Source organism: Triticum dicoccoides, chromosome 2B (genome assembly GCF_002162155.2).
Source record: "Triticum dicoccoides isolate Atlit2015 ecotype Zavitan chromosome 2B, WEW_v2.0, whole genome shotgun sequence".
Taxonomy (NCBI): Eukaryota; Viridiplantae; Streptophyta; class Magnoliopsida; order Poales; family Poaceae; genus Triticum; species Triticum dicoccoides.
In genome coordinates this window covers 585849126-585866767 of record NC_041383.1, presented here as the reverse complement: position 1 = coordinate 585866767, position 17642 = coordinate 585849126, and the positions used below count along the sequence as shown (strand labels likewise).

Here is a 17642-nt window from a genome sequence, read left to right as displayed (position 1 = left end):
GAAAAGAAAAATTGGCACAAAAAATGCACAGTTTTCTAGATTTATGCAAAAATACATGATGATATGACATCATAGGAGTTCTGGACAAGAAAACAAAAAAAACAGAGTTCTAGTTCTGAGAGTTTTAATTTTGGAGCATTGATTTTGTTTTCTCTGTCCCGAGCTCCTCCTATGTCACACTGCCATGAAACTTTGCACGCCCACAGAAAAGTTGTTCATCTTTGTTGTACAATTTTTTCAGATTTTTGTTGTTTACTGTTCATCCATGAGTTTTCACATGTTTACTATGGATTTTCACATGTTTTATACTCCCTCTGTTCCTAAATATTTGTCTTTCTACAGATTTCAACGAGTGACTATATACGGAGCAAAATGAATGAATCTACACCTTAAAATATGTCTATATACATCCGTATGTGGTAGTCCATTTGAAGTCTCTAAAAGATAAATATTTAGGAACGGAGGGAGTAACTTCTTATAGGTAGGGAAGAAGAGAGAAGGCAGTATGCTCTGAGTGCGGCGTTTCGGTGCCCGGATGCATCTGCACCCGTTCAAAAAAAAATTCGTAAAAAATTCAGAAAAATTCAAAAAATTCTGAAAAAAATTGAGGTGGTGGACAATTTGATGCGTGAGGTGCGCCCCAATTTTCAAAACATTTGGACTTATGTGCAGCTCTCAGCAAAAAAGACAAATCAGACCAAAACAGTATATGAACAGTATACATTTTTACAGACCTCCGATTTATCTTTTTTGCTGAGAGCTGCACATAAGTCCAAATGTTTCGAAAATTGGGGCGCACCTCACGCATCAAATTGTCCACCACCCCAATTTTTTTTGGAATTTTTTGAATTTTTTTAGTATTTATTTTGATTTTTTTGGTGAGCGCAGGTGCAGATGAGCTCGGGCTCAGATTTGGATTTTCGGTATGCTCTTTTCTCTTTGTGCCACAATACAAATAATCTCCGTAGTATTACCTTTTCGGGCGCAGTTGGTACAGAGCAGCCCGCTGTCTTCAATGACGCGAATCATCATCGCTCTGTCTGCTACTAGTAGTAACTAATTCTGGCTGAGGCTGACAACCAACCAAGCAAGAATTTAATTCAGAGAAGCGCCTACGAGCTGTAATTTCGGTTCAAGGCAACCTGACTTCATCCTACTAGATGAGAATGTCAATACTGGTCGTCGCCAGTAACAGAAAGGCATCAAGGGCATCATGACCATTCCCGGAAATTGCCCGGAGTGTGTTTTTATTGGAATTTTGGAGGTCTGGACGCTGGATCCGGAAGTCTTCCCTTGCAGCCTGCACTAGCCCGAGGCAGGCATCAAGTACAGAGTTCCGATTAGCAGCTCCCTGGGACGAACAAATCGACAAGCTTTCGGCGGTGCACCCTTTGAAGGCCGATTTTGGTGCTTTGACCTTTTTGCAAAAGTTTAGCGAGATTTGACCTTGGTTTGAACTTTTTGCGAGCTCTGACCATTTTTCTACCGTCATGATCGATGACGGTAGGGTATAACATCCTATCATCGGGGCCACTGGCGGAAGAGGTGCACGCCCTAACGCAAATAGTTTTTAAGTATCAAATACAGTGCGTGCTCACCTACCGCCGAGCACCTCGGTGGTAGGAGTACACAGGCTACCGCCAGCCTGTTCCGCGATAGGCCAGCTCTATGATTGCCTACAGCAAGGGGCCTTCGCGGTAGGCTGGTATTACCTTACTGTCTGACCTTGGCGGTAGTAAAATGGTCAGATCCTGCAAATTTTTTGAACCAGTGTCAGATCTTGCTAAACTTTCACAAAAAGATCAAAACACCAAATTTAGCCTCCTCTGGAGTCGTGGCCGCCTGCTACCCGGCGGATCGATGAGTCTATGTCACGAGAGGCGACCCTGCTTCTATCCCAGCCACGCTACGTGCCCAGGCGAGGTGACCGACCAGGGACCCTCTTTCGTGCAACACAAATCTGGATAGACGATTCCACAAGCAACGGCCACGGACTAGCACGATCACATTCGCATCGCCCTCTCTCCCACCATTGACCAGCACCGATACGGTGGACGATGGATGGAAATCAAGATCGACCAAATCAGCAGCGATCCCCGTGTATTTAAATGGAAATCAAGACAGGTCGTAACGGACCAGGTAGGCGCGCAAGGGCCAAAATACTTGTCATCGATCAATGGAAACAACAAGGACCAACTCATCAAAGCTTCCCTACAAAACACTAATCAAAGCTTTCGTCTGGAAACACGAGTGGGTCCAGACCAGACCACCTTCGTCCCTTGATCCAATAAACAAAATCTAAATGGCTTCAAAACCACAAGGATATACGCATCATCTCATGTAAAGGTCACAACCAAAGCCTCTCTGAATAATCAATCGGCACCACGTACTACTGTATACTACTAGTATACGACTACTACGAAACATACACAGATGGGATGACATATCTACCACGCGCCCGGTTCTTTGATCCTTCACCTGGCACGCGGTGGGCGCCAGCTTGCCTGTATTTATTACGGAGCAGAGCTCCGGACCGGGGCGCTCACCCAAACCAAACCAAACCGAATGCGCCCATGCCCACCCAGACACGGAGACGGAAATAAAAACGGGGACCAACTACCGAGCAGCGCACGCCATGCTCGTTGCGTCGCCATACATGGCAACATTTCCGCCACGATCGATCCATCCATCATCGATCGGCTTTTGCTATCGAGTCGAGCGCGGCGCAGACAATAAAAAAGAAGAAGCGAACACGCATGAATGATACGGGAGAAGAAATTAAAGACTAGCAGTGCCAATGCATCGAACGGATAGCGCTAAGTACAACAGCAACAGCAATAAGTTTTCTCGCTAGATCTAGGAAAGAAGACAAGGGGAGGGGATGGGAGAGGCGAGGCGAACGACGAAACCGCTTTGTCTTGATGTGCTGCTGCCCTTCCTCCTCCTCCTGGCGGTGGTTCTTCTGGGCGCCGATGGGGGCGGCGGGCGGCGGCGTCACTCCTTTATCTGGAGCCAGCGGCCGAGCTGCGTGGGGTTGACGACGCCGGGGATGTGGGCCCCGTTCGTCATCAGCAGCCAGGACAGCTCCGCGTACCTCCTCTTCGGCTCGGGCTCGGGCCGCGGGGAGGCGGCCGCGGCAGCGGGTTGGTGGTGATGGCTCGGCTCGATCCGGCGGCCCAGGAGCGTGCCGTGGGTCAGGAACTCGTGGGCCAGATTCCCGGCTAGCAGCTTGTTGTTGCCGGCCCGAGCCGGCTTGGACAGCTCGGCTTTAGCTGCAGGCTCTGGGGCTAGGGCTGGGGCCGGGGCGGGGCCCAGCTGCTGCAGCTCCCGCTCCTTGCGCTTGCCCAGTGCGATACGCGCCGCTTCCAGCTTCTCGCTCAGCGACATATCAACGGCTGGGACCTCGCCACGTCAGCAGCGCCAGCCAAGAGGAGCCGTCGATGGGGAGGAAAGCGGTTTCTGATGGGATATGTATGTATGTGGAGGATGCAAAAAAAGAAAGAAATAAAAACAATTGTTGGGAGGAAAAAAAATCTTCAGGAGGTTGATGGCCGTGGGGCCCACCGGGGGCAGGACGGTAACTTCACAGCGCAGGGGCCGAACGAGAGGAGGGGAGGAAACAACGGGACGAGACGAGAGAAAGATCGGAGGAGAGACGGGGAGAGCACTGGAGGAGGGGGAGGAGGCGAGAGAAAATTCTTCTGGCTTATAAGAGACGGGGGGGCGTCAGGAGGGGGGGTTGCCTCCTATTTATACTAGAGCGCGCCAGAGAAGGCCCCCGGGCTTCGGAGGGAATTACGCCCGTGCCACCGCGCTTTCGTGCAGAGGGACCTCAGCCGAGGGGCGTGCTCGTGGTTGTGGGGAGACGGGAAGGGTGGATGGGTAATTACGTGCGGTGGTGGGATGTGTGTTCGCGCAGTCGTGTGGCGAGGGGACGGGGTGGATGGGGAATTCCAGGGAGCGTGTCCAGGCAAAGGATTTTGCAGCTGGGTCGATTCGTAGGTCCACCCGCCAGTGGCAGCTGCGTGGAAGTTTTGGGGTGTACGTTTTTTTAGTGTCTCGGCCGCCTGGTGTTTGGGCCCGGATAGGCATATAATCAACACACTCCTAATTGTAGAAAATTTAATAAAATCAAGACACTCCTATGTTGCTTCCATTTTCCTTTGCTGATAAATCTACAAACTTCTTTTGGTTTCTCAAGTATCCGGTGTGTCCTTGCATGATGAATAATCTCTCCGGATGGGAATATAAGTATGGCACAGGAACTTAGGTCGTCAGTTTAACAGTTGAAATATATATAACATGCCACAAGTATATTTTATATGACAAATAACACATTTTTTGCTAATCAAATCAAAGACGTAAAACAAGAAGATGTCTTAGATGTCAGCTAATACCGCTAATACCAGTTGGGAAATACTCCCTCTGTTCCTAAATATAATTCTTTTTAGAGATTCCAACATGAACTACATGTAGATGTATATATGCATATATATTAGAATGTAGATTTACTCATTTTGCTTGGTAGGTAGTTCGCATTGAAATCTCTAAGAAGACTTGTGTTTAGGAAGAGAGAGAGTAATTAGCAACTATACTTACACAAGAAGCAATCCGCTAAAAAGATTTTGTTCCAAAAAAATGCAAGAGATATACAACACTAGAACTGAGTGCATATACATATACAAATTTGCTAATAAACAAACGTCTATTTTTATTTTTTGGCAGGTCAGTCAATTCCCCCCCTCCCACGCGCAGAGCCTCAAGGTGACGAGGGCTCGTCACGTACAAATTGGAGCCGGCGATAATGTGGTTGGCCAAGTCATCATAGATGGAGCCGAGACGGAGGCTTGATTAGTTCGGTTTTGAGATTGTGGCTAGTGTGAAGGCTTGTGAAGTTTGAGGGAAAGCTTGAGGTGACAATGACATGGTAAACACGATATAATGGTAAGATAGGGCGGCGTGTCCGTGAGAATGGCACGGGTGGCGGTAGCAGCCGATTCGGTCCGACTGTCGGGGTGATGAGGACAGACAGTTCACCAGGCACTCATGAGCGTCATAGGATGTCACGACTCCCGGAGGAAGAACAAAATCATGTGGTCGTTAAATAAAAATTGGATAATAGAGAGCAAAGTGACTAAAGTCAAGAAAAATCCAGCCATATGTGTAATAATAGTCCCATATACATACAAGTGTCGATGTCTTTTTAGTTTTTAAGACGGGCACAGAAAAGTACCAGGCACCTAACCCGTGTTATATGGCGCACTCTGTAAATCACGGAGGGCAAACTCAAACATGTGGAAATGAACAATATCAATCCGACCACGACGAAGACATATTTTGGGCTGGTTTAACTTAAAACATCCAGATGACTATTAAGTGGAGAGTAAATCCAGCTAGATACACTGTTGAGTGGAGGCTAAATCAAGCTCAAATACTTTAATGGTTGTTCTTTTCTATAAGAAAAGTCGTCATAAAGAGTTACGTCGATGCAATCTTTGACACTGATTCGGATGATTCTGAGTCTCAATATGGATACGTATTAAAAGTGAGAGCAATTAGCTAGAGTCTTGATGACCCACAAGTATAGGGGATCTATCGTAGTCCTTTCGATAAGTAAGAGTGTTGAACCCAACGAGGAGCAGAGGGAAATGACTAGCGGTTTTCAGTAAGGTTTTCTCTGCAAGAACTGAAATTGTAGGTAACGAATAGTTTTGTGATAAGATAAATTGTAACGAGTAACAAGCAATAAAAGTAAAATAAGTGCAGCAAGGTGGCTCAATCCTTTTTGTAGCAAAGGACAAGCCTGGACAATTTCTTATAATGAGAAAAGTGCTCCCGAGGACACATGGGAATTATCGTCAATCTAGTTTTCATCACGCTCATATGATTCGCGTTCGGTACTTTGATAATTTGATATGTGGGTGGACCGGTGCTTGGGTACTGCCCTTACTTGGACAAGCATCTCACTTATGATTAACCCCTATTGCAAGCATCCGCAACTACAAAAGAAGTATTAAGGTAAACCTAACCACAACATTAGACATATGGATCCAAATCAGCCCCTTACGAAGCAACAGATAAACTATGGTTTAAACTTCTATCACTCTAGCAACCCATCATCTATTTATTACTTCCCAATGCCTTCCTCTAGGCCCAAATAATGGTGAAGTGTCATGTAGTCGATGTTCACATAACAACACTAGAGGAGAGACAACATACATCTCATCAAAATATCGAACGAATACCAAATTCACATGACTACTAATAGCAAGACTTCACCCATGTCCTCAGGAACAAACGTAACTACTCACAAAGCATATTCATGTTCATGATCAGAGGAGTATTAATATGCATTAAGGATCTGAACATATGATCTTCCATCGAGTAAACCAATTAGCATCAGCTACAAGGAGTAATCAACACTATTAGCAACCCACAGGTACCAATTTGTGGTTTTGATACAAGATTGGATACAAGAGATGAACTAGGATTTTGAGAGGAGATGGTGCTGGTGAAGATGTTGATGGAGATTGAGCCCCTCCCGGTGAGAGGATCGTTGGTGATGACAATGGTGATGATTTCCCCCTCCCGGAGGGAAGTTTCCCCGGCAGAACAGCTCCGCCGGAGCCCTAGATTGGTTCCGCCAAGGTTCCGCCTCATGGCAGCGGAGTTTCGTCCCGTAAGCTTGCTTACGATTTTTTTTCAGGGTAAAAGCCTTCATATAGCAGAAGATGGGCACCGGAGAGCCACCAGGGGGCCCAGGAGATAGGGGCGCACCCAGTAGGGGTGGGCGCGTCCCCCACCCTCCTGGCCAGGGTGTGGGCCCCCTTTGGTGTTTTCTTCGCTCAATAATTCTTATTAATTTCAAAAATGACTTCCGTGGAGTTTCAGGATTTTTGGAGCTGTGCAGAATAGGTTTCCAATATTTGCTCCTTTTCCAGCCAGAATTCCAGCTGTCGGCATTCCCCCTGTCGGTGTCAAAACCGGCGGATCTCGGGTAGGGGGTCCCGAACTGTGTGTCTAAGACGGATGGTAAAAGGAGGCAGGGGACACGATGTTTTACCCAGGTTCGGACCCTCTCGATGGAGGTAATACCCTACTTCCTGCTTGATTGATCTTGATGATATGAGTATTACAAGAGTTGATCTACCATGAGATCGTAGAGGCTAAACCCTAGAAGCTAGCCTATGGTATGATTGTTGTTGTCCTACGGACTAAACCCTACGGTTTATATAGACATCGGAGGGGGCTAGGGTTACACAGAGTTGGTTACAGAGAAGGAGATCTAACATCCGAATCGCCAAGCTTGCCTTCCACGCAAAGGAGAGTCCCATCCGGACACAGGACGAAGTCTTCAATCTTGTACCTTCATAGTCCAACAGTCCGACCGAAGTACATAGTCTGCTGTCCGGACACCCCCTAATCCAGGACTCCCTCAGTAGCCCCTGAACCAGGCTTCAATGACGATGAGTCCGGCACGCAGATTGTCTTCGGCATTGCAAGGCGGGTTCCATCTCCGAATACTTCAAGATAAATTCCGAACACAAGGATCGTGTCCGGCTCTACAAGACAGATTTCAAATACCACCGTAGAGAGATAAATATTTCACAAATCAAATCTGCTGACATCGTGACATCACACCATGGTCGAGTCATCATTCGAGCCGTTTTCTCATAGCCGGCCACCGCACATATTGCGAGGTGGTTTCCTCGGCACGTCTTGTCGAAGCAGAGATCGTGTCCCCTTGTCACGGGATTCTCATTAATAAGGGTACGGGTAACCCAACAGTGTTATTTAACGTGGCGCTTGGAAAATAAGCGATTTTTAACAGGAAAGTGGGGAGGCGCACAGTTTTCACTGCCTCTATAAAGGGACAAGGATCCCCCATTCTTACCCACGCCTTCTTCCTCCTTTGCTCATCCATTCTCGCACTCTCGAGCCCCAACGCCCAAGTTCTCACCTTCTCCGTAGGACCATTCGCAGCATGTCCGGAGCGGGAGGCAAGTAGACGGAGGAGGACATTACCAAGCTTCGGGTGGCCGGATACCTGGCCATAAACATCGCGCACAGGCTGCCAGCGGAGGGACAAATCACCCCCACTCCAAAGTCTAGGGAGAGAGTAGTATTCCTCTCTCATTTCATCCGCGGACTAGGATTTCCACTTCACCCGTTTGTCCACGGGCTAATGTTTTACTATGGGCTAGATTTCCATGATCTAGCCCCAGATTTCGTCCTCAACATCTTGGCGTTTATCGTCGTGTGCGAGGCCTTCCTCCGCATCAGGCCCCACTTCGGCCTGTGGCTGCAAATCTTCTGTGTGAAGCCGAAAATCGTGAGTGGCAAGCAGGCGGAGTGCGGAGGCGCCATGGTGGGCAGAATGCCAAACGTTACACGGCTCGACAGCTCCTTCGTGGAGACCGTGAAAGGGTGGCAATCAGGGTGGTTCAACATCACCGAGCCATGCAACGCGAATTGGGTGGCGGCCCCTAAATTCCGATCCGGAATCCTCGCGCGGCTCACCTCTTGGGAAAAGAAGGGCCTGGCCTGGGGCGAACCTGTGGAGCTGACCGGACTCAAGACCTGCATCAAAAGTATGAGGGACAAGAAGATCAAGCTTGTCAACATGGTCCAGGTCATGCTCGTCCGTCGGATCCTCCCGTGTCAAAGACGGGCATTCAATATGTGGGAGTTCGATCCGGCCGAACACCAGATGCTGCATGAGCTCTTCGACACGATGCATAAGGACGTCTGGAAGGTGCTGTTGAAGACCGGCGAAGTTCCTCCCCCTACTTCCGAGGATCGTGGACTCAGCGCAAAGCGCTTTGCCAATCCGGTAAGTCCTTTGAGTATCACAAGATGAATCTTTCCCAACGTGTTCGTGGGAGGACTTTAAGTCATCATACTGACAAAATAGGATTACGTGGAGATGGCGGAGCGGATTGACTGTCTGGCTCCGCTACCTAAAGATCCAGGGACCGCACTCCTGACGGAGATGCTGGCTCCGGCGCCTTACAAGGTGCCGGAGAAGAAGACGAAAAAGAAGGCCACGGGGACCAGGAAGGGTCTCCGACATGAGGTTGCACCGGACGCCTCGCCCGAAGACGATGAGGCGCACTCCTCCCGTGAAGGGGAGGAGAAGAAGATGAAGGCCGCCCCAACCAGGGAGGCCGAAAGGTCCAAGAAAGCGGCCGCGGGGACTAGGAAAGGTCTCCGGTGCAGGGCCATGATAGACTCGTCGTCTGAGGATTCCGAGGCAGTTTCCTCCCATGGAGACGGGGGAAACATGAAGAAATGCCCCCTCCCCGCACTGGGAAGGAGAAGAAAAGGAAAGCCGCCCCACAGGGGGAGGCTAGGATGCCGAAGAAGGGAAAGGCATCCCTTCCGGATCACTCTACCACGGCCGCCTACAGGGAGGAGGAGTGGCTGCCCAGGGGCAAGCCCCGGGCGAGGTCGTAAGTATCCGCACTCTGTAATACCTTTCGTGCGACCTTAACATTATAGTTTGTAATAACGCCGAACATGTGTATGCAGCCCGGCCGGGTCTAATCTTGGGGCATCCTCTTTGGATGGGTCCTTGAGTGAGTCGGAGATGGATTCACTCCCGACAGCCACCTCCCCACGACCTGCGGACGACACTGAGATGTTGTCCCAAAGGATACCAGAGCAGGGGGCGATGGTTCTGGAGACGCCCCAAGGCAAAATCCCAGACGCCGTGCACATGGGGGGTAAGATCCCCATGGATTATGCGGACGGGAGCCACAGCAAGTCTGGCTCCCCGCCGGTTACAGTACCGGAGCCTCCACAGGTTCCGGATTCAAGTGGGCAGCCCCTCGCTAAGGAGGGCGAGCCAGCCGTGCCGATGACCTCCACCCAGCCGAAGGCATTGGATAATTTGCTGGAAGCGCTTCGCGGCGCTTCCATTGACGAAGAGCACCGTACTCTTATGAGTACGGTGATTGATAAGGTCCGATTCGCCAAAAGCGGATTGACCGAAGCCTGCACCAGCCTCCTAACAAGCTTTGAGGTAAGTAATGAAAAGTGTGAGAAAATATCACCCGATAGACAGTAGCCCCTCATACTCTGTTTGGTGTTCGAAAAGAAAAGCCAAACGGAGGGTCAATTATTCATCTGCAGGAGTCTGACAGTATTTGTCTATGTTAATAAGCAGGCGTTACTGCTGACCGCCGCTGCGCATAGCTGAGGTCACCAAACTCAGGCAGGACCTGGGGCGGACCGAAGAAGAGCTCGGCCTCATGAAGAGGCAGCTCGAGGAGAACAAAGGTAAGTGATACCTCGTCTGTGTGTCATGTAGAGGAGAAAAATTGATGACGCTAACAAAAAGCATCATGATTTTTAATAGGGGCTACGACCGAAGTGGCGGCCCTCAAAAAAGCGTTGTCCGAGGCCGAAGCCAAGGCGGCCACAGAGCGCACCGAGCGTGAAAAGCAAGATGCTCGGGTGGGGGAGGTACAACAAGAGCTCCAGGAGTTCAGCAAGAAGTTCAAGTCCTTGGAGCATGACTTCAAGACGCAAGCGTCCGAGCTTGCCAAAGCCCTCGAGAGCGTGAAAGATGCCAAGGTCGAAGCCCAAGACGCAAGGCCGAACTAGCCATCAAGGGCTTGATAGTCCGGATGTGGCCTGGTGAGCCTCTTCCCAACAGCTACTTTGGCCTTATAAAGTGGATGGTAAATGCCTGTCCGTGGTTTGAGGTTATCAAGCAATCCGTCTGCATTGAGGGTGCCCGCCAGGCCTTTGCCCGTGCGAAGATGCATTGGGCCAAACTGGATGCTGAGAAGCTGGTGAAGGATGGACCCCCGGAGGGTAAGGAGCATCGCTACCCCGAAAAATATTATGATGGTGTTATGAAAGGCGCTCTCCTTGTGGCCGATGAATGCACCAAGAACATGATCTTTGAGTGAATGTACTCATGTCATCTTTGTAATATGAGAACGAGTTTGTTTGCGCTATATAACGCTTTGTTGATTTAAATATTACCTTCTATGCAGCCGTTTATAAAATTCTGAAAGTAGGCCAGTTGTCGGCTTCCGCCCCCGTGTAGCTAGTACTGGGGTGTTCCTGGAAAACCCAAACACTCTTTATCCAAGTTTTTGGTCCTTTAAGGAGGTGTTTGGCGCAACGAACAAGGCAATCGGACTATGCGGCTTTATAACTCTCACTTGGCCATAGAAGTCTATAATTTTAAATTCCGGCGAAGCCCCTAGTATTCGGAAGGCCGAACTGGGGCGGCATACACGGCTAAATCGAACAAGGACGATTCCTCGCCTTAAGTGGAAAAAATCTCTAAGGATTTAGTACCTCTCGAACAGTGACCAGCTCTCGCCGCATCATGACAGTCAGTTTTCGGCTTTCTCTACCGAGGTGCTCGTCCGGAAGAACCGGGACACAATCACAGTAGTTCTCCCTGCGCTACCTTAGCCGATATAACGAAACGTAAGGTACCAAAACAAGGGAACCGGTCTAACCCAACTATTGACCCAAGACATGATTCGGAGCTGATGCATATAATACTATATGTTCGGGGTGCCGCACTGTTAGAAGTGTTCGGACTTGTCTTGCCATGTTATGGGGCTCAATAAAAAAGCCCCTGGCAAACTCATCGTACCAAGGTGTACGGATGCAATATTAAATAAATATTCAAGGGAAAATATGAAGATAGTAATAAGAAGCTGACGTTGTATACTATTTCCCGTTGTTATTTGTATAATACGGCAAGGCGTATGTGTACAATTAATGCGTTAAGCAGAAACAAATATGACTATTTGACATGTCTTGTCCAAGGGCAGGCTGCATGCGGGTATGTAAAACAGGTATAACGATCATTGACAGAGACCACCTGGGTATTCCCTTGTGTGCAACGCCGCTTGCCTCCTTGGTTGTCCCTCCTGTGATGAGTCCGATGGTCCGGTTCTCTGAAGGGGCTGCCCAAAAGTAGGATCCTGAAAGAAATAAAGAAGAAGGGTGTGCGGACCTCGTGGCGGCTGAACCGCACTGTGGGCTGCATCGTCGACTCGCCTCCACCTATGCCCATGGTATTTTGAGTGCGTAGTTGTGTACGCGTGGCACAAATGCCGCCTGAATGGGGCTGGGGCTGAGGCCGGATTGCTAATCGAGATCTTGGCGTGCCTTACGATCCTGTTGGAGGGTGCTCCGGACTCGCTTGATGGTGTTCGGGGTTGTCATTGCCGAATGGGCTGTCTGTCGAAGAAGGCTGCTTTGTACTTCTGCCACGAGGGCCGCAGTGTGCTCTTCCGTACAGAGGGAGCGGTCTATGTTTCCATTGACTATTATAACCCCGCGAGGTCCGGGCATCTTGAGCTTAAGGTATGCATAGTGAGGTACCACATTGAATCGAGCGAACGCGGTTCGTCCAAGTAGTGCATGATAGCCACTACGGAAAGGGACGATATCGAAGATTAATTCCTCGCTTCGGAAGTTATTTGGAGATCCGAAGACCGCTTCCAGTGTTATTGAGCCCGTACAGCAGGTCTCTACCCCTGGAATTACACCTTTAAAGGTGGTTTTGGTGGGTTTGATCCATGAGGGATCGATGCCCATTTTGCGCACTGTGTCCTGATAAAGCAGGTTCAGGCTACTGCCACCGTCCATAAGGACTCATGTGAGATGGAATCCGTCGATGATTGGGTCAAGGACCAATGCAGCTGAGCCGCCGTGACGGATGCTGGTAGGATGTTCCCTACGATCGAAGGTGATCGGACAGGATGACCATGGGTTGAACTTTGGGGGCGACTGGCTCCATCGCATAGAAGTCCCTAACTGCATGCTTTCGTTCCCGTTTGGGAATGTGGGTGGCATAGATCATGTTTACTGTTTTCACTTGGGGGGGGGGTGGGGAATTTCTTCTGTCCCCCAGTGTTCGGACGCCGGGGCTCCTCGTCATCATCGTTGTGCAGCCTCTTGTCCTTGTTTTTGGCATTCAACTTGCCGGACTGTTTGAACACCCAGAAATCTCTGTTAGTGTGATTGGCTGGTTTGTCGGGGGTGCCGTGAATTTGGCACGAGCGGTCGAGTATGCGGTCCAGACTGGATGACCCCGAATTGTTTCTTTTGAACGGCTTTTTCCGCTGACCGGATTTTGAGTTGCTGAATCCAGCATTGACTGTCGTATCTTCGGCGTTGTCACCGTTATTCCGACGTTTATGTCTATTGCGCCGTGTGAGGGAGTCCTGGATTAGGGGGTATCCGGACAGCCGGACTATATACAAGGTCCGGACTATTGAAGCGTGAAGATACAAGACTCAAGACTCCGGCCCGTGTCCGGATGGGACTCTCCTTTGCGTGGAAGGCAATCTTGGCGATCCGGATATTATATTTCCTTCCTTGTAACCGACTCCATGTAAACCCTAGCCCTCTTCGATGTCTATATAAACCAGAGAGGTCGGCCCTTAGAAGGCCGATCACAATTACAATCATACCATCATAGGCTAGCTCTTAGGGTTTAGCCTCTACGATCTCGTGGTAGATCTACTCTTGTACTACTCATATCTTCAATATTAATCAAGCAAGAAGTAGGGTTTTACCTCCATCGAGTGGGCCCGAACCTGGGTAAACATTGTGTCCCTCGCTTCCTGTTACCATCAGCCTGAGACGCACAGATCGGGACCCCCTACCCGAGATCCGCCGATTTTGACACCGACATTGGTGCTTTCATTGAGAGTTCCTCTGTTTTGTCACTGCAAGGCTTGATGGCGCCTTCAATCGCCAACAACACGGTCTAGGGGGAGACCTTTCTCCCCGGACAGATCTTCGTGTTTGGCGGCTTCGCACTGCGGGCCAATTCGCTTGACCATCTGGAGCAGATCCACAACTACACCCCTGGCCACCAGCTCAGGTTCGGAAACTTGGACTACATGGCGGATATTCGCGGAGACTTGATCTTCGACGGAGTAGGGCCTGTGCCAGGAACACCGAACAGTCGCGATGAACACGGCCTAGACCTGCTATCGGACAATGTTCGGAATATCACCCCTGCAATAGCCCCGGACCTAAACCCGGAGCAGGCTGCGTCACCCAAGGATGGAGGGATGGACCCCACCCTACGGGCCGCACATTTATCGACGGTGGAGCCGAAAAAAGGCCTCACCTCTGTTGAAGCTTGTGACTCCGGACCCCCGGACTCGTATCCGGTTGTTGGTTCCAGCCCGCGCACTCTCGTGCCAACCGAACCAGATTGGGCTCCGGTGATGGAGTTTACCGCTGCGGATACCTTCCAGCACTCGCCCTGGGGCGATATGCTGAACTCAATAAAGTCTCTCTCTTTGTCAAGAGACTCTGGGCCGAACTATGTCTGGCTCGAGTGGGAAGCAGGCGACAAAAGAATTCGCTACCCACCCACCACCCACTTCATTGCCACGGTCGATGATTTAACCGACGTGCTTGACTTCGACTCCGAAGACATCGACGGTATGGACGACGATGCAGAAGGAGTACAGGAACCGCCACCCACAGGGCGGTGGACAGCCACCTCCTCATATGATATATATGGTGGACACTCCGAAAGGAACCAATGGCGATGAGGCAACGGAGGATAACCCCTCAGGGAGAAAAACAAAGCAGGGGTGTTGTCGGCGCCTCTCCAAGCCCCGCCACAGCGATACCGGCCCAGGAGACGAACACAATACGAATGGCGCTAAAGATGAATACAACCTTGATCAGCCTACCTCCAAGCAGGCTGGACTGGCCATGATGGGATACTTGGAGAGGGACAACTATACACCCCCCTCCGAAGACGAGGTAAGCCTCAGCAATGATGAATTCGGTGTGCCTAAAGATCCCGTGGAACAAGTTCGCTTCAAGCGACGGCTCATGGCCACGGCAAAGAGCCTGCAAAGGAAGCAAGAACAACTTAAAGCTGACCAAGATTTGCTCGTGGATAGGTGGACCAAGATCCTGGCCACCGAAAAATACAGACTCGACCGCCCCGACAAAGGGCACGCGCGGCACAACTGGCCGCCTCAACCTATGCAGAATAACCCAAGGCACACACCCCGATGTCCACACATCACTACGGTCCAAGACAGTAAGAAGGATACACGAAGAGGCATCCTAAAGCCTCGGCGCAGCGGCCATAAACGTCAAGTCAAGGAAGCTGGTGCCAAGCCCAGCAACTCCCAGTCCGGTCAACGGACAAAGAGCAGCTCAAGCCTATTCGGCCCGAGCCACATACTTGATCAACCATGTGAAATTCACGGTACTCCTAGAAGGACAGCAAAGCATACCAATGGAGAATGCCGGATCCTCAAAACAAAGCGATCGGTCGTGTGCCGGAAACAATGAAGGGAGGCGTCTAGTCAAGAGACCCCCCCCCTAGAGCACAACAGTACGGCCGATCGCCCCCTATCACACAAACCACAACAATTCAATTGCCGTACCCCTAGACCTAGTAGTCCGGGGGCTCCACAACACATAAAGCCCCCGCGGGTATGAAACCACAAATAACACCTTCTACAAGATGTCAGGTGCAAAGGCCAAGTTCATTGGCCCACCTCCCTAACGGTTGTTTTCAGATAACCAAAAAATGCCACGCCAAAGAATAATTCTTCGGCGCATTCCACTCATACGGTAACCCATCGTATGCTAACGGGATGAACCACGTTGACTAGATTCCACATGGTAAACCATTAGGCCAACACCGGTGATATACTCACGCCTACGTGCAAGGCCGAACCCCGCCCTTAGAGCGGAAATCATACAGCTGCCGGAGTAGCAAGTCGTGCATGCCTATCAAAATTTTGATATGACAGCCAACTATCCGGACACCAACTGAGGAGTCCGCGTTGCTTCACGGTATAGCGGCTAGGGTCACCAGGGTCCGATCAGGAACCCTTAGACCAACCACAAGAGGACGTTCAGCTGCCTCCAAGCATTTGCCTTCACAAACTAACTTTGATGCGGAACAGGATTGGCGGCGTGGAATCGGCCCGGACATACAAGGATAGGAACATGCAGGTAGAAGGCAGTTCGGATTCACTTTCGATCCACTCACAGCCCCCTCCAGTCCGGCCATCACAGGTTCCGCTAAAAACATCTCTTTTCATAATCATAAATCACACTCATATGCATAGACATATCATCCAACTACAATGCGTAGACTTAAATAACACGTACCGGCCATCATTTATCGTCGACGCCTCTTTGCCAAAAAACGGCAGCCACACTTCATGTTACACCCGGTTATGCCAGGGGCTTCACAGTACGGCAATAAAGTCCGACCACCTTTTCGGTCGCTCGGCACCCCGAACTTATAGCACCATATGCATCAGCTCCGAATCATGTCTTGGGTCATTGGTTGGGTTTGCCCGGCTCCCATGTTTTGGTACCTTACGTTCCGTTCCATCGGCTAAGGTAGCGCTGGGAGAACTACTGCGATTGTGTCCCAGTTCTGCCGGACAAACACCTTAGTAGAGAAAGCCGAAAACTGACTGTCATGATGCAACGAGAGTTGGTCAGCTGTTCGAGAGGTTGTAAAATCCTTAAAGATTTATTCTGCATAACGCCATTATAAATGCAGATTGTGATGGATCGGTCTTCCGATCAGGTGCCAATAGAGCCCCTAGTTTGGCCTTCCGAACACTCGGGGCTGCGTCGACCATACTCGAATTCCCATGGCTAAGTGAGAGTAGTAAAGCCCTATAGTCTGATTGCCTGGTTCGTGGTGAGAAACACCTCCTTAAAAGGACCCAACCATGTGATAAAGAGTGTTTAGATATATTCCGAACACCCCCGTATTTTTTACGTGGGGGCAGAAGCCGACGACTGGCCAACTCTCAGGATTTACATACAATAAACAGTCGCACAGGAAGAACATATGTTCAAACAAATCAGGCAATATATAATAAAAGTGCCATTATCCCATATTATAAAGAGTGGCATGAATGCCCTCAGGGAAATATAATGTCTTTGGTGCACTTATCCGCCGCAAGGCGGGCCCCCTTCAGTACACCTTCATAGTACCGTTCGGGCTTGCGGTGCTCCTTACCCTCCGGTGGCCCCTTAGTCATCAGCTTCTCTGCATCAAGCTTCCCACAATGCACTTTTGCACGGGCGAATGCCATGCGCGCACCTTCTATATAGACTGATGCTTGATAGCATTAAGCCGAGGACAGGCGCCCACAATCCGCTTCACGAGTCCGAAGTAACTGCTTGGAATTGGCTCCGCACGCCACAACCGGACAACCAAGTCCTTCATGGCTAGTTCGGCCGCCTGGTGCAGTTCGACCAGCTGCTTCAGCTGATCAATAAAAGGCACCGGATATTTCGGCGCCAAATACTGCGACCAGAAGTTCCTCTCCGCAGACTTCTTCTCCTCGGTCCGGTAGAAATGGGTGGCATCCGATATGCTGCGAGGCAGATCCGCAAACGCCCCTATAAAATAATGAATTCAGCTTGTCACTTAGAGTTCTCCCCACTATCATATAAAAATGGCCATGAATACAATAGGCCTTACCAGCTGCAACTTTCCGGGCCTCCTGAATGTCCCTTACAGCACCTTGGGCTTCTTCTCGAGCATCTTCCGCGGCTTGGAGAGCTTGGGCGAGTTCGGATTCTTTCCCTACTAGACTCTGCTCCAAGCCCTCGCTTTTCTTCACAGCCTCCTAGATCTC

General features: G+C 50.0%; 1 protein-coding gene across 1 annotated transcript; it reads right to left on the bottom strand.

Moving 5' to 3' along the window:
• Window positions 1-2761: 2761 nt before the first annotated feature.
• On the bottom strand, window positions 2762-3719 carry LOC119365022. The gene has a single exon (XM_037630602.1). It carries the CDS (start codon window positions 3385-3387, stop codon window positions 2995-2997), a length of 393 nt encoding a protein of 130 aa, XP_037486499.1. The 5' UTR covers window positions 3388-3719; the 3' UTR covers window positions 2762-2994.
• Window positions 3720-17642: the final 13923 nt, after the last annotated feature.

What these genes read in the sequence shown, in the direction of transcription:
- LOC119365022 (XM_037630602.1), bottom strand. Translation starts at nt 3,387, where the DNA reads ATGTCGCTGAGCGAGAAGCTGGAAGCGGCGCGTATCGCACTGGGCAAG.